Source organism: Bison bison, unplaced genomic scaffold, assembly GCF_000754665.1.
Source record: "Bison bison bison isolate TAMUID 2011002044 unplaced genomic scaffold, Bison_UMD1.0 scf7180017864498, whole genome shotgun sequence".
Classification (NCBI taxonomy): domain Eukaryota; kingdom Metazoa; phylum Chordata; class Mammalia; order Artiodactyla; family Bovidae; genus Bison; species Bison bison.
In genome coordinates, this window is record NW_011495057.1 from 10,620,681 (window position 1) to 10,645,177 (window position 24,497).

The following is a 24,497-nucleotide window of genomic DNA, read 5'->3' on the forward strand; positions in this document are numbered from 1 at the left end:
CACTTTCTAAAAAGCTCTTCATGATCTTTTGTGTAGTTTCTTCCAAGCTGTCAACTAGGGGAATCCTCCCCCAGCTCTCAAGCTTGAAACTGAACTAGCCCTTGACATGTGGTTGTCCAAAATGGTTGTCCATCTTCTCTGCATCTTCTCCATATATGTCTCTATCAGGACAAAACCTGTTTTAATCCATGAACAAAGCCACATCCATATAGATGCACACACATGCACACAAAAGCCGGTACTTGATCAATGAATCATCAAATGAATATAAATGCTGGACTTGGAAGTTGGTCAAGAGAAAGAGAATCTGTTGTCAGCGATGGCTTCTAGCTCTCATGGTCATTTCTATTGCCATCCAGAAATTTTGATTCTGACAAAAGTCAGCTGGGGAAACTTGTTTCTGCATATACAGTGCAGGAGAGGCCATAAAAAAATCTCTGGCTCTCTGTATTTCAGGCTCATGGATGGCAGTTTTAAATGTGTCATTATTCCTTGGGTCGAGAATCTTTTCTCAAAAGAATACAACAATTGTGGAGAAATTGCTGACTAAGCCAAACTTCCAAATGACTTTCAGTTGGGCTGAAACATGGGTTTTTAAAATGTAAGCACTGCCAAAGGTTTTTCCCTTGTCGACTCATAGACATAGCTCAAGTGTAATGATGTTTTCTGGTGCACTGTACTTAAGTCTGTGCAGCCAAATGTCATTGGGCTTCCCAGGTGGCTCAGTGGTAAAGAATCCACCTGCCAAAGAGGAGGTACGGGTTCGATCCCTAGGTGGGGAAGATCCCCTGGAGGAGGAAATGGCAACCTACTCCAGTATTCTTGCCTGGAAAATTCCATGGACAGAGGAGGCTGGTGGGCTACAGTCCATGGGGTCACAAGGAGTCAGACACAACTGAGCACAGCCAAATGTCATTCCATGTGAAATAAATCACAACTTGAATCGATCATTTAAAACAAATGATAAAATGTGCAGAAAGTGGAAAAACATGCATAGAAATGTTATGGGATAAAAAAACATTCCAAGAATGTTACTGCATCCAGCCGAGCACAGAGAAGAGTATTTTTGTTTTGTTTTGGTGGTTTTGTCTTGGTGATTTAGCTGGTCAAATGACCTGTTAAGAATATGTCCATAAAGGCTTTTTTTTTTTTAAAGGAATATTTCATAGAGCTAATGTTCTGATGCTCTAATCTCTCTAGGCAAGGTTCATATTTGTGTGGGTTACTTATTCTCCCTTTGTTGACTAAGTCAATAATCAGAATCAGCAGGTTTGGAGTCCGGTTGGCAGGGATCAGCAGCTTGGCTGGGGTGAAGTGAGTATAAAAGCCTGGAGCTGGGGGCAGTCTGCTCAGGGACCCAGCAGTTCTTGGCAGGATGGCTTCCTTCCGTCTGTTCCTCCTTTGTCTCGCTGGACTGGTGTTTGTGTCTGAGGCTGGCTCTGTGGTGAGTGTCTGACTCTCTGATGTTCTTTCATCTGTCTCCTATGGATGAAGTATAAGTGACTTCTTCCTGCTTTGCCAACCCACTTTTGTTACTGGGGCCAGGGCAGCCGGCATCTATTTTTAAATGTCATTGATCCAAACTTCAAAAAGAATGAAGTTCTGCAGAGCTTACTAAACTGGGGCTCAGATCCTGGGCGCCCTCCTCTATGACTCTGCAGTGGTGCCTCAGTTCCCTCAGATGAATGGTAGAAATAAAGATCTGATATTCTGGAAGCTGTGACTACTGAATTTTCAGAAGCTTGACCTTTGATAAAGCTAATTTCCCTTTAGCTAATCAAAAAGTATGTACCGATTAATTCTTCAAAGGCTTGGTGCACAACCTTCTAGTCCAATATCTAATTCTTAAATCCCCTAGGACAGTGGACCCCAACCTTTTTGGCACCAGGAACTGGTTTCATGGAAGACAATTTTTCCACAGACTGGAAGGTGGGGGTTGGGGGATGGTTGGGGGATGATTTAAGAGTATTATATTTATCGTGCACTTTATTTCTATCATTATAACATCAGCTCCACCTCAGATCATCAGGCATTAGATCCCAGAAGTTGGGGATGCTTGGCTTAGAAGAATAAAACTGTGAAAAGGATCATGAAATCATCTGGCTTTATTTTACAGCAACTAGCAAGAAGGAACTGCTGAAGCAACAGCTGAGTGAAATGTTCTCAGGAAAAGCTATTTGGTCCTGTGCTATACTTAGTCACTCAGTTGTGTCCGACTCTTTGGGACCCCATGGACCATAGCCCACCAGACTCCTCTGTCCATGGGATTCTCCTAGCAAGAATATCGGAGTGGGTTGCCATGCCCTCCTCCAGGGGATCTTCCCGACTCAGGGATCGAACCCAGGTCTCCTGTGCTGCAGGTGGCTTCTTTACCAGTTGAGCTACCAGGGAAGCTCCTATTTGGTCCTGTGGCATATTATATCTTTGCAGTAACTCCACTCAGATGAGGAGGCTTAACAAAACCATTCTTTTCAGAGGGACCATTATCTCCCTTCAAGTTCATAATACACAACCCCAGTAGAGCACAGCATGTCCGGAGGCAGAAACTATTCTTTCTTTGGAGACAATTGTGTCTGTGTTATACTGAGTAAGGGAAGTTCATTAACCGTCAACCCATCTGTCGCTGAAAATGGGATTCTTGCGTCCCTGCTGCCGTGTTCCTGGTCTCACACCACAAAGGATGCAGCCTGTGGCTCTGACCAACTTTATTGACTTGTCACTTGTCTTCTCTCCACCCAGGGCGCTGGTGAACCCAAGTGTCCTCTGATGGTCAAGGTCCTGGATGCTGTCCGGGGCAGTCCTGCTGCGAACGTGGGTGTGAAGGTGTTCAAGAAGGCTGCTGACGAGACCTGGGAGCCATTTGCCTCGGGGTGAGCTGCCTGGGGCTCCCAGACATGGGGCTTGGTTATATCTTTTCATTCCCCCATCACTGGTTGGTATGCCTTCACATAACCACTCAAGCTGAGAGTCCTTGTCTTGCGATGTTAGCAAACATGAAGAATTTGTGTTAATATATTAATGGAAGGAAAGGAATTGAGGGACAGCATGGACTAGGCAGATGACCATAGTTTATCTGGATCACACTGTTACCTAAAGGGGGACCCCGTCTAGGGCCCGAGAGTGGGCTCTTGTCTAACCCTTGGAAATGAATTGTCAGAGGAGACACATGTGCTGATAAAGCAAAAGACTTTATTGGGAAGGGACACCCGAGTGGAGAGCAGCAGGGGGAGAGAGCCCAGGAGGACCACTCTTACTCCTGGCTCGCAGTCTCAGGGTTTACGGAGGTGGGCTTGGCTTTCTCGGTTGTCTCTGGCCAATCATTTTGCTTGTGCCCATAGATGGTCTGACTCAGGGTCCCAGCTGGTGGCAAGCACACCTCTCAGCCAAGATGGATTCCAGCCCAAGGGTTTCTGGGAGGTTGGCAGGACACATGGTCTGGCATCTCCTCCCTCCTTTTGACCCCTCCTGAATTCCCCTGGTTAGTTTTTGGCAGCAACTCCAGGTTACTTATCAGGACCTCCTATTGTGAGATGGCTCAGGCAAGAAGTTATTATTGTGCCCTGGCCAATGCAGGTGGGTTCAGCCAAAGTGTCCCTCATAACATCATTCACTAAGGAGACCAGCAAGTAGATTGAAAATGTGGGCAGAGGGAACGAGGGCCCTGAGAAGGATGCCCTCTTGCCCGGCCCAGCTGGGAGTGACCAGAACCATGAACAGCTTCCCATTCCCCCACTCCAGTTCACCACCTTCTGAAGTCACAAACCACTCAAAAAGGGTGATGAAAACTGTGAATTCCATGCCAAGAAAATGCACATATACACGCCTACAAAAATGTGTATTAAATTTCAGGAGCTCTAGGTTCCTAGATGCCTTCACATATTACTCAAGCTGACAGTCCTTGATTTGTGCTATTAGGAAAGATGTAGAATTTATGTTAATATATTAATGAAAGAAAAGGAATTGAGGGATAGCACGGACTAGGCAGCTGTCCGTAGTTTATCTGGATCATCCCGAGTCCAGGGCTGTTGTCCAGCAAAGCCTAGTGGAGCATCTGCTCTGTGAGGCTGGGTTGTCAAGCTCCATAAGAAAGGACACAGAAGACAAAGATACACGACATCAAGCACAGACCCAGACCAGCCTTGCATTCCCCCCGACCAGGAGCCCAGATGATTTCTCCCCTTCACTGGCTGCCTTAGAACTTTCATAGAGTTTCTCCACCTCTACTAGTAACCATTCCAAAGAAAATCCATATCAGTAAATCTAAACCAACCAACTAACAGAATGAACAATTAAGAAACCCTCAGTAGCAAGCAACACTGCTAAGTGTTTATGTCTCCCAGCAAGAGAGTGTCTGTGGGTTCTAACTGAATCCCAAGAATCACACAATGACGCTTCATCCATCATTGCATGCTAAGTGTCTGACTCTTCATGACCCTGTGGGCCATAGCCCACCAGGCTGCTCAGTCCATGGGATTCTCCAGGCAAGAATACTGGAGTGGGTTGCCATGCCCTCCTCCAGGGGATCTTCCCAACCCAGGGATCAAACCCATGTCTCTTATGTCTTCTGTATTGGCAGGCTGAAGAATGAACAACCAAGAAATCCTCAGTACCAAGCAATACTTCTAAGTGTTTATGTTTCTCAGGAAGAGATTTTCTGTGGGTTTTAGTTGAACCCCAAGAATCACATGATGACTCTTCATCCATCACTGGAAAGACCATTTCCTTTGGTGTGGTTTCAACTGAGTTTCTACTTGTTAATTCATTTATGTTTCTATAAAATGCCAAGCACACCATGGAAAGTAGTTAAGAGAATATTTTAAGCATGAGATAAAATGGATGCCATAAGCATTCAGATGTTTGTGGGAATTTTTTTTTTCTGATGACAAAAAATGGAAAAATCAATGTTTTCTTCCTAGCAAAGAAGAAAGGTGGGAGAGTAATGAACAGAGCCATTCTGTTTTAGTCTGTCCTAGTTTTTGCTGTCTAATTGAGAACGATTTCTAACACCAGCCATCAAGCAGGTTGTCATTTTAGTTGCTAAGTCAGGTCTGACTCTTTGCCACCCCCTGGACTGTGTAGCCCACCAGGCTCTTCTGTCCATGGGACTTCCAAGGAAAGAATACTGGAGTGAGTATTTTCTTTTCTAGGGGATCTTTCCAACCCAGGGGTAGAACCCATGCCTCCTGCGTTGGCAGGTAGATTCTTCACCACTGAGCCATCAAGGAAGCCTATCAAGTGGGCACTTACATGGAAATAGAAGTTGCTTAGTTTAAAAAGAAAAATGAATTGCCTAGTATTTTTTGATGGCACAGAGCTGCCAAGGAGCTTAATTATATAAACAATGAAAGAGTCAGATACAGGTTTCTCCTTGCATTGGGAGTCCCCACCATGTGTACAGATGATACCACCTCTGGAAGACACTCTCACACCACAGGGGAGAGGAGTGAGGCCCTGGGGTCAAAGGAACCACAGTCAGAGCTGCTCGCGGCCACTTCCAGGGTAGTTATGAAACTTCACCCAGACACCAACAGTTAGTTGCAAAGTCTCTTTTGAAGTGAAACCTCATAAGAGAAAAAAAATCTACAATGAGCTTTTGGAAACATTCCTGACAAGTTTTCTGTTAGTTAATTTTAGACAGTCACTAAAATTTTCCCTATCCTGACCTAATTGAGGAAAAATATATATACATATATCTTCACATGGGTTGGTAAGATCCCCTGGAGAAGGGAATGGTTACCTTCTGCAGTATTCTTGGGCTTCCCTGGTGGCTCAGATGGTCAAGAATTTGCCTGCAATGCAGGAGACTCAGGATCAATCCCTGGGTCAGGAAGATCCCCTGGAGAAGGGAATGGTTACCTTCTGCAGTATTCTTGGGCTTCCCTGGTGGCTCAGATGGTCAAGAATTTGCCTGCAATGCAGGAGACTCAGGATCAATCCCTGGGTCAGGAAGATCCCCTGGAGAAGGGAATGGTTACCTTCTGCAGTATTCTTGGGCTTCCCTGGTGGCTCAGATGGTCAAGAATTTGCCTGCAATGCAGGAGACTCAGGATCAATCCCTGGGTCAGGAAGATCCCCTGGAGAAGGGAATGGTTACCTTCTGCAGTATTCTTGGGCTTCCCTGGTGGCTCAGATGGTCAAGAATTTGCCTGCAATGCAGGAGACTCAGGATCAATCCCTGGGTCAAGAAGATCCCCTGGAGAAGGGAATGGTTACACACTCCAGTATTCTGGCCTGGAGAATTCCATGAACAGAGGAGCCTAGTGGGCTACAATTCATGGGGTCACAAAGACTCAGACAAGACTAAGTGACTAATACACACACTCCCATACACAAACTGTATATAGGAGTGTTTGTGCACATTTGTGTGTCTGTGTGTGGTGTCACCTTGCCATGGCATTTATTCCCTCAATGCCTAACTTAACCTGGGCTTTTGCACCTTTTAGGAAAACCAGTGAATCTGGAGAGCTCCATGGGCTCACCACAGAGGACAAATTTGTAGAGGGACTATACAAAGTGGAATTAGACACCAAATCCTACTGGAAGTCACTTGGCATCTCCCCATTCCATGAATTTGCAGAGGTGAGTGTAAGGAGGCCAGCATTGTTTTTTATTTTTTGTCTGTTTGTTTGCAATCCCAGGAAATGCACTGCTTGCACTTTGCACACCACAGAAAAGTCAGAAAGAAAATGTCAGTCTAGTACAGTGGCTTTCCCATTTCTCCAGAAATCCACAAAACTCTGAAAAGCAAACTTTTCCTCTGTTTGACGATAATTCATTCAGTAACAGGACCTGAACTTATGAAATGCTCCTGAGAGATTTCATTTCCTTCCCCTGAATGTGATTATTTGTCTGTTGAAAAAATACTAATAGATTGGATTATTAGGCAATCCTCCAGACCCCAACTTAGGGTGTCCCACAACAAAAATTAGATGCATCATTTTACTTCTCTAAAATCTGACAACTTTTTCATTCTAGAACTCATCTGGCTTCCAGAGGTTTGGATAATTGAATTCAGACAGTACATACAGAAACAGTAAATTCAAAATAATAATAGCCACACAACAGATGAAACTTATCAAGCATAGACTACTCCCATTTTCTATATTTAACCTACTTGATCTTTGTAAACAACGCCTTGCAGTCATTCCTATTATCCCCATTTTACGGGTGAAGAAAGCGAGGCACAGGGAAGTTAAGTAACTTGTCAAGGTCATGGGGCCAGCAACAGAAGAAACAGTAGTATTTGCCACCAGGGCCAAGGCTGGGTTTAGCCTTAGTGTGCTTCAGCTTTCTTCCTGTGAGAAAAGCTAATAATAATAATAAAGACACAATTGTAGCCCCTGGTTCACACTCTGTTCCTCTGCTGATGAGGCAGTGGGAACCTCAAAGTTATCCCTATGTCTTCCTTGTCTGTAATTCCTCAAGTCATGTAAAACAGATGGCTGCCATGGAAATAGAATCCAGACATGCTGGTCAGAGTTAAAGATCAACTAATTGCATCAAAAATAGCTCAGCATGAAAGGGAACCATTCTCTCTGGCTTAGTCATGGATGAGACTTTTCATTGACATAAAACGTTTCTTTTAGTAGACAGTGTTGCCAGGGAAACCTTAGGCCTGTTTGATTTCTGGGGCCCACAGGTCACCGAGGAAGCCCTATCTACCCAGACGCATGTCTCTGGCTACTTCTCAGCCAGGCAACAAGATGCGGAGCTCCTGTCTTGGGTGGTTTCAGGCTTTAGATGTTGCCCAGAACAAGACTTTTGCCCCTAGAGTCCTAGGCCCCACCCTGGAGCACTAGACCAACCCCCTGTAATCCTTATGCCCCCTGATCTCAGCCTGATGAGACCATCTGAGAAGACGCAGCACTGTCCTGCCCATGATCTGCTATTCCTGCCCATCAGATGTTAGCTTCCCAGCCTGCTCTTCACTCTTTCAGTATTCATTAAACAAACATTTGAAAAATGAAAACCTGCTATTGCTAAGAAGGCTGCTAGAAGCTAGAGATTCAGAAGTGAAAACACATCCCTGCCCTTGGGATGGAGGGAAAGTGACTGATGTAAGACATTGCAGGCAGGACCATGAGCCCAACTTGGAGCCTGAATGGATAACAGGGAAGGAGAGAGAGCGTGAGGAGTCATACCTAAGTCCCAGTGCCTCACTTGGGTGACTGGTGGGTGCGTGGTGGGTTCAACTATAAGTTCCTTTTCTGTCAGCTTCTTCTGAGGACCTTCCAAAACACTGCCATCCTTCAGCACTAGTCACCTCTGCCTTGGCCAACGACCCAGGCAGCCATATTACATTTAACAAGACAAGACATTTCCATTGGAACTATTAGTCCTCTCGACCTCATGGATTTCTGAATGCAGATCATGCCATTTACAATTTTTAGGAAGAATTAAATGAGTCTGGAAGCCAATGTCATTACAAGAGATCAGAAATTCTCCTAACCTGCTCCCAGAAACGTGGCCCTTAAGGAATGCCCTTTCTCCTGCAGAGAGATTCTTTTTTTGGTTTCAGACTTTAAACTTTCTATTTTGTATTGGGGTACAGCCAATTAACAATGTTGTGATAGTTTCAGATAATAGCGAAGGGACTCAGCCACACATATACATGTATCCACTCTCCCTCAACCTCTTTCCCACCCAGGCTGGCACGTGACATTGAATAGAGTTCCATGTGCTACACAGTAGGTCCTTGTTGGTTACCCATTTTCAATACAGTAGTGTGTACACGACCTTCCCAAACTCCCTAACTATCCCTCCCCGCAAGTTTTCTAATTCTGTGGGTCTGTTTTGTACCTTAGTTCACTTGTATCATTTCTTTTTAGATTCCACATTTAAGGGATGTCATACTATATTTCTCCTTCTTGCACAGAGACTCTTAAGTGATTCTCACCTCCTCCTGCTCTGATATTTTTGTTTTCAGTACAGTTTAATTGGATCTTTTTTTCTCCCATCCCTAAGTCATCAAGGTTTCCTTTGTCCATATTTAAAATAAAAGGTGCTTATATAGGGTGTTGGAGAAGGCAATGGCACCCCACTCCAGTACTCTTGCCTGGAAAATCCCATGGATGGAGGAGCCTGGTAGGCTGCAGTCCATGGGGTCGCTAAGAGTTGGACACGACTGAAGCGACTTAGCAGCAGCAGCAGCATATATCGTGTATTCAAAGTTCAATCCATGACCTCTGTATAAAATAAGTAAAACTAAATATCTGCTTGCTGCCCTCCATCTCCCTCCTGAACCAAGTTGTCTCAACTTGTCTCACTCTGGGCACCTAGACTATCCCAGCACTTGGAGTCTCAGCTCTATGAAATTTGCCTGAAGTATATAACTAATGGGAACCATGCTCTCATAGACAATTTGCCCAGTTCCAAAGCTTAGAAGAGCCCCAACATGTGTGCATTGCAGAATTCCAACATGATCTTCCATACTCTGCTTGCACTGTAAATAGAACCCTCCGATGCTTTGACTCCGTATTTCACTGCATGTTATATACACAAAATACACTTATTCTTTTGCATGTTAGGAGATGCAAAGGAACAGTAGGGGGAAAAAATGTCTTGGGTTTGGAGACAGGTGGCTTAACATCTAGCCTGGCTCTGTCACTTCATGAACGTGGGCCAAACACCCTAACTCGGAGGTCTGGTTCACTCATCTGTGAAATGGGAAGAATGCTACCTTCCGGCTTCAAAATTCTAGGGTCTCTAAGTCTGCGGTGAGCTTGCAACCATCATTCTTAGGCTTTTGGGTCACTAATGGCAGTTTTTACATTCTCTCTTCCTTTTTCCAAAACCAAGAACATGAGACACAAGCAATAAGGAGTTCTGTGATTTCTCTCAGTCAGGTTAGAGCCACCTTGATTATCAGTGTGAATTTGCCCCCCTAAAGAGAGATCTAATTATATGGGTGGGGGTGGGGAGTGAAGAATCTTATTGAAAGGGCTGTGCAAGGTTCTGACAGCTTAGTTGGCCAGTATATTCGGAATTTTGCCTTTTGCACCATTTCAGAAAACAAGAAAATAAAAACAATTTCTTTGGCACTGGACTTCCCTTAGTCTCTGAATGATTTCCGGTTGGGGGCTGTGCTGGAAAGCAATCCTGTCTGTGTTCCCTGCAGGTGGTGTTCACAGCCAACGACTCTGGCCCCCGCCACTACACCATCGCCGCCCTGCTCAGCCCCTACTCGTACTCTACCACCGCCCTGGTCAGCAGTCCCAAGGCGTGAGGGTGCCTGCCTCGGTGGACCTGAAGGATGAAGGACAGGCTTTGGTGTAACCGAGAGTATTCCATTTTTATTAAAGCAGTGTTTTCACTTTATAAGCTATGTTAGAAAACAGGCAGAAACAATAAAACATGCCTATTAAAGCACTTCCCATTTCATTTGTCCTTGCTTTTTTTGATTCCTTGTCATCCTCTCTCTCAAAAAAAAAAAAAGAATCTAAATTTGACAGAAATGCAAAGAACTAAAAGAAACACCTCTAGAGGCACTCTGGGGAACTCCAAATTTCCATTGTTTTCCAAGCTAAGCACATATTTGTTCTGGTCAGCGGCTATTAAAAACACACATTCTGAAAATGAGAAAGCTATCTTTGCCTCTCACCTTCGGTGAATAGCAAAAGGCAAATGCTAAAGTCCTCTTCTTTATTCTGTGCATTTAAGTGCTTTACTGATTTCAAGAGTAGCCCAGCTCCACTGGGACAGACTAAGAGTGACTCGAGCCCTGTAATCCGACTCAGACTAGGAGATGTAATCAGTGGACCCTCGCACCCCTAATTCACCTGCTGCTGCTGCTAAGTCACTTCAGTCGTGTCCGACTCTGTGTGACCCCATAGACAGCAGGCCACCAGTCTCCCCCGTCCCTGGGATTTTCCAGGCAAGAACACTGGAGTGGGTTGCCATTTCCTTCTCCAATGCATGAAAGTGAAAGTGAAGTCGCTCAGTCGTGTCCGACTCTTAGCAACCCCATGGACTGCAGCCTACCAGGCTCCTCCATCCATGGGATTTTCCAGGCAAGAGTACTGGAGTGGGATGCCATTGCTAATTCACCTAGACTAACCCAAACTTCAGGTACTGAGAGACTGCTATATGCCAAGCATTACTTTAGATGCTGTGAACCTAAGGATAGATAGAATGCCTGCAAATGAAGAGCTCACAGCCTTTTAAGAAGATAACTGTGTCATCATGACTTGACAAGGGCTATGGTATGGTCCAAGGCAGGCTTCCCCGATGGCTCAGTGGTAAAGAATCCACCTGCCAGTGCAGCAGATGTGTGTTCAATCCTTGGGTCAGAAGATTTCCACAGAGAAGGAAACAGCAGCCCACTCCAGTATTCTTGCCTGGAGAATCCCATGGACAGAGGAGTTTGGCAGGCTATACAGTCCACAGTGTCTCGAAGAGTTGGACACAACTGAAGCGACTTAGCACACATGCAGGATGATAACACGATTCAACAAATGGAGAGAAGACAGTGTGTCGATTCTCTCCAGCCCAAATCCACCAAGAGGAACAGATCTGTGTGGTTGAACCCGCTGGACTTACTACTCATCTCAGCAAGAAAGAACATACAATACTCTCACTACGAAAGTATTAGATCCTACAGAAGGATGTTATGCATTGGCCGGGTGACTTGGGGGAGTCTAAGAAAGTGGAACTTCACTCTAGATTGGATGTCATCAGAAAGTGGGGGCAATTCTATGACGGTCTCTGTAGGGCAGACAGACCAGTGCAGACACAAAGCTGTACTTGGAAAAGCAGACATAGTTAGTCCTTTTAGTGAGAAGGGAGGTTTGAGATCTTGTGAGTTCCACAGTGATTTTTTTTCTGGCTTTATCATGGTCTTAGACTGACACTGTCTGATGTTCCGTGAGATTGTCACACCCAACAGAGCAACAATGGCCCCAACCAGCATGTAATAACTTTGAGGCCAGTTCCCGGAGGTCAGGAGCTGCCTCCCCACCCTCTCCCTCAATGTCTATAGAGCTGCTGATCCGCAAAATATCAGCAAATAGCTGAGATAGCTTTGTTGTGAAAGGGGGAAAGAAAGAGAAATCCATGAAGTCTTGGTGCTAGTGGTAAAGAACCCACCTGCCAATGCAGAAGACCTAAGAAATGCAGGTTTGATCCCTGGGATGGGAAGATCCCCTGGAGGAGAGCATGGCAACCCACTCTAGTTTCTTGCCTGGAGAATCCCCTGGATAGAGGAGCCTGGTGGGCTACAGTCAATGAGGCTGTAAAGAGCTGGACACGACTGAAGTGACTGAGCATGCGTGCACACATGAAAACTTAGGCATCAGTGCTGGCCAGTGGCTTGAATGGACCAGCCAGTAAGTGAGCTTGGAAATAGGGGCAAAGGGCAGATTTGTAGTCAGCAATGGTGAGCTCAATTTTAGTCACACCGAGCTTGAAGTGATCAAGCCAGTTTTCAATCTCACACCTTGGAAATCAGCAGTGAGTATACACATACAGCCAGAAAACAAAACTAATATTAAAATACCTCCTGAAACATTTGGATAGCACCTGCTGAACAAGGAAATTTAGGATACTTATGCTTTATAACCCATATTTTGTTCACAAAGGTGACCCTTCTAAGAACTTTTATTTCTCACCCAAACCCTCAGTATTATAACCAATCCTTTCTTTTAAGTCTTGGTTCACAGAACACCCCACCCCCCCTAGCCCCATGACTACTACTTCCTGCCTTTCAAAATGGAAATGAGCTCAGAATCAATTCCATTTTCCTCACGCTCCATTCTCTGTGGGTTAGAACTGCCCCAGTTAATTTAAAGCCGAGGCAGATGGTAATTCATCTCTGGCAATCAAGGCAAACGCTGAGGTCTGTTCCGGAACCACTGTTGTCATCAGGGAGAGCGGGGTTATATGTAGCTGCTTAAATAAGCCCTGAGATGTGGAGCTGCTTCCGGGGCTCGGCAGTCACCCACTTTCTGCTGCTGCCATTAATGTCGCTCCTGGGGAGGCTGAAGGTTGGGAGACTGGGTCTAAGGCGGGAATGCAGTGGTGGGCTTGGGAGAGGGCACTGGATTGCTGTGTAAGTCCTGGCAGCTGCCCAGATGAAGACTTGCGCTGAGCTGAAAGCACACGACTCAACTGCCTTCCTCAGGAAAGTGTATTTGGAGAATACACGGGAGTGTATTTCCAAGCACACGGAAGACAGTTCCTAGTACATAGTCAGGGCTCGATAATTATTTGCTGAAGGAATGAACAGAAAATTAGCTCCAGGTAGGCAAATAGTTCTCCTCTGAGCCTTTACAAGTCCCTTGGGTTTTACCAGGGCATGCTCCCCTCTCACATAGACATGTGAGAAACGGCACCATGAAATGGACCGGTTTGTTGGGAAACACTAAAAGGCTATCAGCTCCTGGGAGTAATCTCAAATATTCAGAGCCAAGTTCCGCATCCTTGGATTGACTTCAAGAACGTAAGTCACTGAGAATGTCTACTGTAAAATCAGTTGATTTAAAATGTCCCATTGGGTGCCTGGCTAGCTCAGTCAATAGAGCATAAGACTCTTAAAATGTTCCACTGCCTAGGCCCAGGACCAAAAGAAAAAGGACCTTCAATCAAAACCACAACTAAAGCCCACTGGGTGGGTTTTGCCTCATTGTCTTGAAAAGGCAGAGATTCTCTGCCATTCCAGGTCTCCCCAAAGAGAAGCAGGATGGGATGGGGGGCCTGCCTGGGGGCACTGCAGAGGGTCTGAGCCCTGCAAGGAAGATGGGGCTTTGCCAGAGGCAAGACCCTGTTTGTCTGGGCATCCTCTGTGTGGAGGCAAATACCCAGCAAATTTTGCAAATGCTCTATAATGAATTTGTTGTTGTTCAGTCGCTCTGTCATGTCTGACTTTGCGATCCCATGGACTGCAGCCTGCCAGGCTTCCTTGTCCTTCACCATTTCCTGGAGTTTGCTCAAACTTATGTCCATTGAGTCGATGATGCCATCCAACCATCTCATCCTGTCATCCCCTTCTCCTCCTGTCTTCAATCTTTCCCAGCAACAGGGTCTTTTCCAATAAGTTAGGCTCTTCCCATCAAGTGGCCAAAGTATTGGAGCTTCAGCTTCAACATTAAGTCCAACGAATATTCAGGGTTGATTTCCTTTGACTGGTTTGATCTCCTTGCAGTTCAAGGGACTCTCAAGAGTCTTCTCCAGCACCACAGTTTGAAAGCATCAATTCAATTCTATAACGAACATTACAGCTCTATCACCAGCATCCGTTCCATCCATCTCTTTTCCACTGAGTAACAATGAAAATGCTCTTAGCTCCCAGAGGAGGGGAATGGAAGCTTCTCCGTCTAAGTCAACCAGTGAAATCTCACCATCTTTGCCCTGGTGTTTAGCTTAGGGGCACTTGAGGTCTAAAACGGCCCCATCAGAAGGTAACTCAGGGCTTCTCTTTCCTGATGAGATCAAACAGGATGTTTCCTGGAAGAACACAGCTCTGGGAGGTACTGGCAACCATCTTATGATCACAAAGTGAGTGATCCTCAGGAGAGAGCCAGTTCCAAAAGGTGGCAAGTCAGTCTTGATGACAAGGCAGAGCAGCTGAAGCACTGAATATTTCTCAAATTTTCAGTGGCATTAACCAATAATATCCTTATTTTTCAAAAGCATTTGATTCAGTTTCTGTAAATCAACTTTATTAAAAAACATGACTTTTTAAAATGTTTTATGCTTTTAAAAAAGTTTTTAAGGTAATTTAGAACAGCTTTCAGTTCAGTTCAGTTCAGTCGCTCAGTCGTGTCCAACTCTTTGCGACCCCATGAATTGCAGCACACCAGGCCTCCCTGTCCATCACCATCTCCCAGAGTTCACTCATGTCCATCGAATCCGTGATGCCATCCAGCCATCTCATCCTCTGTCGTCCCCTTCTCCTCCTGCCCCCAATCCCTCCCAGTATCAGAATCTTTTCCAATGAGTCAACTCTTCGCATGAGGTGGCCAAAGTACTGGAGTTTCAGCTTTAGCATCATTCCTTCCAAAGAAATCCCAGGGCTGATCTCCTTCAGAATGGACTGGTTGGATCTCCTTGCAGTCCAAGGGACTCTCAAGAATCTTCTCCAACACCACAGTTCAAAAGCATCAATTCTTTGGCACTCAGCTTTCAGATTTACTAATTATTTTGTCACTTGTGACTGAAACATCTCAGTTGATATTCACCTTCTCTTGATTAAAAAAAAGTACAAAAAAATCAGGAAGGGTTTGAAAATAGGCTTTCCATGTATATTATTAAATTGAAAGAATTTATCCTTTGTTAAGAATAAAATTGGCAGTTTTCCCAAAGGTACTATAATAATGTCCAATAAACTAAAATTATAGTAAACCCTTATTAATAGAATAACCACCATAAAATGTAGCACCATAGAATATTATTAATAGAATATGATAAACATATTTAAAGTTGAAACCATAATGTAAATTTTCATGCTCTAATTTCCCATGAACAATTTCTGATATTTCTGTGATCTTTACAATTATAACTTTTAATTTTTGAAAAATGTATCTTATATATTACAGTTTAATTACACCCTGCTCATAATGTGATATAATTAGTCTCAACTTTTTGCACTTGTAGCTAGTGCTGTAATGAACATTTTTAGGAAGCATATAGATTTTTGCTTCTGTTGAATTAAGTGAATGACCTAACATTTCTAGAACTCAGGCTGATGCCTTGGACATCAAGCTGCCTGGAAATGAGTCTTGTCTCCACCATTACAAGCTCTTTGATTTTGGTCAGACTACATAAACTTACTTGCCTTGGTCTCATTTGTAAAATGGGAATAATCATAGCACCACCTCGAGAGTTATTTAAGACCAATTGTCATAAGACACATAAAGGGGTTTAAAGCAATGGACGTGTGTGCTAAGTCAATTCAATTGTGTCCCACTCTTTGCGACTCCATAGACTGTAGCCCACCAGGTTCCTCTGTTCACAGGATTCTCCATGGAGTGGGTTGCCATGCCCTCCTACAGGGGATCTACCTGACCCAGGGATCAAACCCAAGTCTCTTTACATCTTCTGTATTGGTAGGCAGGTTCTTTACCACCAGTACCACCCGGAAAGCCCAAAACATGCACCATATACATTAAGTTACCAGGGACTGTAACTACAAGTATTATTATTTGGAATACTATTAGAATATGAACACATTTATGTCATAAGTTCTATGACACTGAAGACTTACAAGTTCTTATTAAAGTTTTTTGCCACTTTAATAGATATATCATTATATCTCACAATTGCTTCACTTTTTACTTGATTACTAAACATTTCTCCTGTATTTATTTTCCCTGTATTGTTTATTCCCTTTACTAGACATGTTTTTCAAGTATGTCTAACAGTCTAAAATGTATGTGACTTATTAATTCACAGGGCATGTACATCAGTTTCCTCCTGATGATGTAACAAACACCACAAATTCAGTGGGTTAAAACAACCCCAAGTTATTCTCTTACACTTCTAGAGGCCAGAAGTCCAAAATCAAGGTGTTGGCAGAGGTGTGTTCCCTCTGGATACTTGGCCTCACAAAATAGTTCTCCTGGCCTTTTTAAATTTCCGGAGGCCACTTGCCTCCTTGACTCATCACCCCTCCTTATAAGGACACTTGCAATTACACTGGATCTCTCAAATAATCCAGAAAATTTATCCCTCTCAAGAGCCTAATTTAAACACACCTGCAAGGGACTTCGCTGGTGGTCCAGTGGCTAAGACTTCGAGCTCCCAATGCAGGGGGCCCAGGTTCAATCCCTGGTGGGGGAACTAGATCCCACATGCTGTAACTAAAGATCCTGCATGCCACACGAAGATGGACGATCCTGCGTGCTGCAACTAAGACCTGTGCAGCCAAATAAAGCATCGCACCTGCGAAGTTCCTGGCACAGGTTCTGGGAATTAGCATGCGGGTGGCCATTATTCCGTCTATGACATCGTACAGGTATTGATTTATCCAACACACACTGATTGAGACCTGGGGCTGGAGCTGTAAGGATGCGTTAAGACAGAGGGTTTGCCTGCAAGGAATTCATGTCTGTTCTTAGCAATGGAGACAGACATGAAAGGGAAAGACAGAGGGAGAGAGGGAGGGAGGAGAAAAGGCAGGAAAGGAAACCAGGAAGTGAAGTCAGCACTGCCACAAAAGAGTAAAATGCTACAGTAACAGAACAGAAAAACTTGTTTTCATTCCTGGGATCCTGGAGGCCTCAACAGAGGAAAGGACAACTAAGCTTGTCCTCCCAAGCTAAGTAGGAGGCAGGCACACAAGTAGGAAAAAGCCATTTCTGGAGAGGAGACTGAATTGCAGAGGGCCAAAGATTTGACTACATTAAATATGCAGAGAAAGGCAAGCAATTTGGTTTAGTTAGTTAGAAGCTAGGAGATTGCAGATCAAAGCAGCAAGAAGAATGAAGGGCTGTGCTACCAGGTTGAAGTCCTGTGGGAAACGGGTAAGTTCAGTTCAGTTCAGTCGCTCAGTAGTGTCCGACTCTTTGCGACGCCATGAATCGCAGCATGCCAGGCCTCCCTGTCCATCACCAACTCCCGGAGTTCACCCAGACTCACATCCATTGAGTCAGTGATGCCATCCAGCCATCTCATCCTCTGTCGTCCCCTTCTCTTCCTGCCCCCAATCCCTCCCAGAATCAGTCTTTTCCAATGAGTCAACTCTTCGCATGAGGTGGCAAAAGGACTGGAGTTTCAGCTCTAGCATCAGTCCTTCCAAAGAATAGCCATGGCTGATCTCCTTTAGAATGGACTGGTTGGATCTCCTTGCAGTCCAAGGGACTCTCAAGAGTCTTCTCCAACACCACAGTTCAAAAGCATCAATTCTTCAGTACTCAGCTTTCTTCAGAGTCCAACTCTCACATCCATACATGACCACTGGAAAAACCATAGCTTGACTAGACAGACCTTTGTTGGCAAAGTAATGTCTCTGCTTTTGAATATGCTATCTAGGTTGGTCATAACTTTCCTTCCAAGGAGTAAGCGTCTTTTAATTTCATGGCTACAATCATCATCTGCAGTGATTTTGGAGCCCCAAAAAATAGAGTCTGACTGTTTCCCTATCTATTTGCTATGAAGACATGGCAGATGCCATGATCTTAGTTTTCTGAATGTTGAGCTTTAAGCCAACTTTTTCACTCTCTTTCACTTTCATCAAGAGTCCTGTGGGAAACGGGGAAGTTAGTGAAGGTAAATAAATGAGCTGATTTGACCCAGGTTTTCGAGATCCCAGTCTTGAGTCTAGGGTGGACTGACTGAGGGATGCCTGAAGACTGTCACAACTGTCCAGGGGAGGGTAGTAAATTCCATTTATACATATTTTAAATTGATATGTAATAAAAGAAATGGAAACGAAAGAAATAAACTAGTTGATTTCAAAGTTACCTTCCTGATCTAAAGCTCTGTGGTTTCATGATTCCATTTGTTCTCCCAATGGGATTGGGAATTATACTTTAGCTACTAGGCCTAGAATAAAAAATTGTATTTGCTGTACTCCCAGTAAATGACTAAATTCTAATTTCCCCTACAGGAGTCCCAGAGAAGGAAATGGTAACCTTCTCCAGTATTCTTGCCTGGAGAATTTCATGGGCAGAGGAGCCGGGCGGGCTACAGTCCACGGAATAGCAAAGAGTTGGACACGACTGAACAACTAACACTTACTTACAGTAAATGACTCATAAAAGAAGTATTTAGATAAACAGCTACTAAAATTTTTATTACTCCTATTTCCTCCAACATATACTAATAAACCTAGTGTTTTCCCTTACAAAAGCAGACTATAAAAGCAATGCCATACTTTTTTGTAACCTAGAAGCAGCAAAACTCCTCAGAGTGCAGACTTAGAAGAACAAGCAATACTTGCTGTTAAGCTTTTCTTTTTTTTTTAACTTTAATAAATTATTGGACTTTGAAGTTAAAGTCTATAGAGTCAGACACTCATTTCTAGAAAGGTTTTTATACGATCTTAACAATGCAAATTGTACAAAAATAGAAAAATGCTCAGTAAAACATAGGAAGAAAACAAGACCCTGCAAAATGCATTGGGGACATTTATATAATGTAGCAAGAACAGTGATCGAACAGGAATCATCATCTTTCTGCTTGTTAAGGCTGATCACCAGCTACCGAAAGACAAACTCATTAAACATTTGTTCTGCTTTGTTCTAATAATTTTTAAAATTTGTTTCTGTTGAAGATCTATTTTAGGGTTTGCTTTTTAAATTGGATTTTTTGACTATATGAAAAACACTGACACAGTTCCAGTTCCTAACTATTTAAAAATGTATTAAAGGCTCAGTCTCACTGCCGGTACTGTGCCCTCCACCCCCTGCCACTCTCTCCCCACAGGCCATTTTTATTAGTTTCTGGTTTTTTCTGCTAGGTTTTGTAGGAAAAAAACAACACAAACAAGAATGCATATATTTTTATTTCCCCTTCTTTTATACACAAAAAGTAGCATTTTAGATAGTGTGTGAGCTTTATTTTTTCCCAAGGACACGACTAGTCTGGAAATCAGTACATATCAGAATGAAGAGTTTGTGGCTCCTCTCTCGTATGGCTGGAGAGGAGCCCACGGAGTGGGTGACCGGTGCCATTCATCCAGCTGTCCCCCTGCAGACATTCGGGTGCTCCCAAACCTTTGCTACTCTCATGCCTCCATGAATAAACTTGTATGTATGTTGTTTCGTATCTGTAGAGGTGTGTCTTTAGCAAAGATGCCTAAAGAAGTATTTCTGGGACAAAGAGTAAATTCTTTCGTTGTTTTGCTGGTTATGGCTAAATTCCCCTCCAGAGGTTGTGAAATTTTGTATATCATGTATGAGAGTCCTTGATTCTCCACAGTCTCACCAACAGTGTTGGTGAAACTTCTGGATTTTTGCCAATCTGATAGGTTAGAATTGATACCTTGATGTGACCTGAATCTGCATCTCTCTTATTGTGAGTGGAGTTGATTATCTTTCATATAGGTAGTGTTAGTTGCTCAGTCGTGTTTGACTTTTTGCGACACCATGGACTGTAGCCTGCCAGGCTCCTCTGTCCGTGGAATTCTCCAGGCAAGAATACTGGAGTGGGTTGCCATTAAAAAAATTTTTTTTTAATTGAAGGATAATTGCTTTACAATATTTTGTTGATTTCTACCAAAAAACATGATAATTTTTAAATTCTGAAGTCATTGTAGACACTCATGCAGTTCTAAGAAATAATACAGAGAGATCCCTGGACCCGTTACCCAGCTCTCCTCCCTGCGCTCACATGGTGCAAAATTATAGTGCAATGTCACAGCCACCAAACTGACATCCACACCATCAAGTACAGAAGAGTTTCCGATCTTCCTTTTTACATGACGTTTTTTTGTGAGTTGGACAAATTGAGGTAAATACATCCCATTCACTTCTCCCACCAATGACCAAACAACAACAATGAAAGCCTATCGAAAGATTCTGAAAGGTGCGGTAAGGAAGACCAACTCCCCGGGGATCCAGAGAATCAAGTAACTCAGCCATGAATCCTGGGAGTTCTTTACTTGCCTCTTCATTAGATATCCAAGCCTGGGTGCTAAAAAAGTCAGCAACATAACTGACCCATATATAAAAAGCCCCACAGGAAAAGCTTGCTGTCCTCAGCCTGAGAATCTAGAAGGGTGCAGACCAGCAGGCACCATTTAACCATACTGTCTATTCTTCAGAACAGCACCCCAAGAACAGCCAGGGCGCTCCCCAACCCCACTGGGGAGCAGTGGTGGCCAAACCTGTTCCCCACCAGCACCCACCCCCATGCCCTCTGTGGTGAGGAGCCTGTGGGGGGAACTCTGGGGACTCCCCTCCTGTATGTAGCCTAAGACTTCTGCCCCCTTTTCTACTGGGTTTCCAGGTAGGTTATAAAATACACAGGGCTTCCCTGGTGGCTCAGTGGTAAGGAATCCGCCTGCCAATGCAGGAGACACGGGTTCAATCCCTGGTCCAAGGAAGATGCCACATGTGAAGAACAACTAAGCCTGTGTGCCCGTAACTATTGAGCCTGAGCTCCAGAGCCTGGGAGCCATGACGACAGCCCTTGCACGGAAGCTACTGAAGGCCACGCACCCTAGAACCCATGCTCTGCAAAAACAGAAGCCATCGCAATGAGAAGCCCATGCACCGCAACAAGAGAGTAGCCTCCACTCGCTGCAACTAGAGGAAAAGCCTGCACAGCAACAAAGACCCAGCACAGCCAAAAATAAATAAAATGATATAAAGAATAAAGGGATAAGGGGTTGGCCCCTATGAGAAGCCCTTGGCAAGCATCTCCCCTACTTGGCTGTAGTCCCCTCAGGGGAAGGAACCTGGTCTTATTCACTCTCACGCCACCAGCAGAGCCCGGTGCCTGGGACAGAGCAGGTGCTTAATAAATGGCCTAAAATATTGGGATCAGAGAGACTAGAGACTAGGCTGCCAGAAGCTGCTACACAGACTGAAAGACTGCAGTTACCCTATGCCAAATGACATTTATACAAGGTCAAGGGATACAGGAATAAAGGGGCGGTCTGGTTACCATAGCAACCCTGTTCTGCCTGAACAAAAGTACTCGTGGGATTTCGTTAAGACTTCAGAGAAACTAACAGCCGCCATCCGCCATGATGTTTCCTGATTCTAACAACGATGGTGATGGTGGAAGAAGAGAGAAGAGCAGGTAAAGGAAGGGAAGAAGGGGAGAAAAGACTGTGTAAATGAAGCAAATCCTTGGAAATGAACTAAGTAAACTGGGAATAATGTTCCAGACATATATTAACACCTTCTCTTTGATAAATCAAGCAGGTGTTTTCAGCATCTGCCCTCAAACTCTTTCATCACCATATCTGTGCCTTGAGACATTTATTTTGCAGTGGGGATGACTGTCACTTTCCTTGTTAGATTTTTTAATTTAGCAAAATTATCTTGGCAGTAAATTCTTTGCTGTTTTTTTGTTTTATAAACTAATCCATTTTAATTTTTTAAAACTTAGTAAATTTTTTTTTAATTTACAAATATATTGGATAAAAAGATGAGCCTCTCTATTCAGGTAAATCTGTAGGTGGAACAAAACACATTCTGACAATGACTTTTACTAATAAGGTACCGATCCTACTTAACACAGTTCAGTAAGAGGGTGACGGGTGTGCATTAATGAAGCAATCACTGGTAACGCTGCCATGGGTTCTGCTCTGTTAGATGGTAAACAGTCTCCCCTGACAGAATCACTCATTCACTGAGCATGGACCTAGACACTGGGAGCACAGAGATGAACTGACACAGACACCTGGGAGTCTCTGCACACACCTGGGGGACCATGTGCTCAGCTTTGCAAATACAAGAGATCATCTGGTGTATGTGGCTATTTATTTACAACTGAACAAAATGAAAAATCCAGTTCCTTACTCATACCTGCCACGTTTCAAGTGCTGAACTGCCATGCGTGGCTAGTGACTGTCATACAGCAATATCACAGAACACTTCCACATCACAGGATATTCTGCTGGGCAGTGCTGGAAAGTGTCCTAGAAAGTGAATTACTGATCAGAGCAAAGAGACGGGAGGCAGAAAGGAAGGCAGAAAAAGAAGGCTCTTCCAAGAAACTGAGAAGAGAATAAGTGAAGAAGCCACACCCAAAGGGTAGGAGAGAAATAGGAGGAGTTCAGGCCCAGGTGGAGGCTGAAATCCTTCAGCTGTAAGAGAGAAAACTACAGAATCCTTTCCATGAGTTCAGTATTGTAACAGGTGCTTGCCATGTCATCTACTTAAGATCAACAACAAAGCCTGATTCTCACTTGCCATACATTTCTCCTCATGACTATTATCGCCAAGTTATAATTGTGTACTTTCGTCAGTCTACTAATTGTTTACATACATTCTCATGCACAGGGTAGTCACTGACTTCATTTCCTAGCAGAATTAAGGAGCATGGTCTCATTCTTACAATATGATCCAAGACAATTTGTATGAAAAGAATTTCACTCTAAAACTGGAAACTGTCTTAATATAAGCCAAGTTTGTGCTCGGAGTCCAGCACCGTGTTACGTTCTGTATTAGAATTAGTTACTTTTTTTTTTAATTTTCTTTCACGTTTACTTTTATTTTTTAACTTTACAATATTGTATTGGTTTTGCCATATATCAACATGAATCCGCCACATGTATACACGTGTTCCTCATCCTGGACCCTCCTCCCTCCTCCCTCCCTGTACCATCCCTCTGGGTCATCCCAGTGCACCAGCCCCAAGCATCCAGTATCATGCATCGAACCTGGACTGGCGACTGATATGATGGTAACAATAACCCTGTATATGAGACAGCAAAAGAGACACTGATGTATAGAAAAGAATTAGTTACTTTAATCATTTGAATGACCCTTGGGTAGTTGCCTCATCCTCTATAGAGACCAAGAAATCGAGGGCCACAGTGGTTTAAAATTTTGCTAAAATTTCCCAGGTGGCTCAGTGGTAAAGAGTCTGCCTGCTAATGCAGGACACACAGGAGACATGAGTTGGATCCCTGGGCTGGAAAGATCCCCTGGAGAAGGAAATGACAACCCCCTCCAGTATTCTTGCCTGGGAAATCCCATGGACAGAGGTGCCTGGCAGGCTACAGTCCATGGGGTCACAAGAGTCAAGACACAACTCAGCAACTGAGCACACACAGCTAATAACAGTGAATCTGTGAATTCAAACTCAATTCAGTCTGATTCCAGAGTCTTCACTTATAACTACCACCTTTCAACAAAGTTCTGCTAAGAGGTAACTGCAAATCAAGGTCCACAGTTGCAGAAAAGCAATTATTTCAACTATCCTTCTAACATGTACTGTTTCCAGCAGAGAAATGCTCTATTTTTGACTTTTTTAAAAACTTATTTTATATTTTAGTATAGCCAATTAACAAGGCTGGGAGTTTCAGGTGCAAGGTAGAGACTCAGCCGTATATATAACATGTATCCATTCTCCCCCAAACCCCCTTCCTATCCAGGCTGCCACATAACATTGAGCAGAGTTCCCTGTGCTCTACAGTACGTCCGTGTTAGTTATTCATTGGCTAAGAAATATTCTGCACCTGGAAAAAAGTTGCTCCTTCAAGACACTCCGTTGGCTCTCTAATATTGCATGAGTGAACTATACAACTGATGTCTGCAGAGGGCACAATCGAGCACCTCACTTGACAGGAAGATCCCCTGGAGAAGGGCACAGCAACCCACTCCAGTATTCTTGCCTGGAGAATCCCACGGACAGAGGAGCCTGGCGGGCTACAGTCCATGGGGTTGCAAAGAGTCAGACGTGACTCAGTGACACATAGGTTTTCAAGTGTCCCACTCTGTCAGTTTTACAGAGGACAGTAAACTCCTTGAAAGTAGTTAATGTCTGATGCTTCTTGGAGATCTTCCAGAGCACAGACTTCAGCTGTAGGAGTTGGGAAGATTAAATTAGCTATGGAATTCAGGTCCACCAAAATGTATCTTAGGAATGCGTTGAGAAAGACACAA

The 24,497-nt window shown here is 44.0% G+C and overlaps 1 protein-coding gene across 1 annotated transcript; it reads left to right on the top strand.

The window, feature by feature from the left end:
• Positions 1–1,201: 1,201 nt before the first annotated feature.
• Positions 1,202–10,370, top strand: TTR (transthyretin). Its single transcript, XM_010828965.1, has 4 exons — positions 1,202–1,444; positions 2,740–2,870; positions 6,444–6,579; positions 10,118–10,370. The coding sequence occupies exons 1-4, from the start codon at positions 1,376–1,378 to the stop codon at positions 10,223–10,225; spliced, it is 444 nt and encodes a 147-aa protein (XP_010827267.1). The 5' UTR covers positions 1,202–1,375; the 3' UTR covers positions 10,226–10,370.
• Positions 10,371–24,497: the final 14,127 nt, after the last annotated feature.

Excerpts from the sequence above, each read along its gene's own strand:
- TTR (XM_010828965.1), top strand. The coding sequence starts at position 1,376 with ATGGCTTCCTTCCGTCTGTTCCTCCTTTGTCTCGCTGGACTGGTGTTT. Across the intron at positions 1,445-2,739 it reads TGTCTGAGGCTGGCTCTGTG|GGCGCTGGTGAACCCAAGTG; the intron begins GTGAGTGTCTGA and ends CTCTCCACCCAG. Across the intron at positions 6,580-10,117 it reads CATTCCATGAATTTGCAGAG|GTGGTGTTCACAGCCAACGA; the intron begins GTGAGTGTAAGG and ends TGTTCCCTGCAG.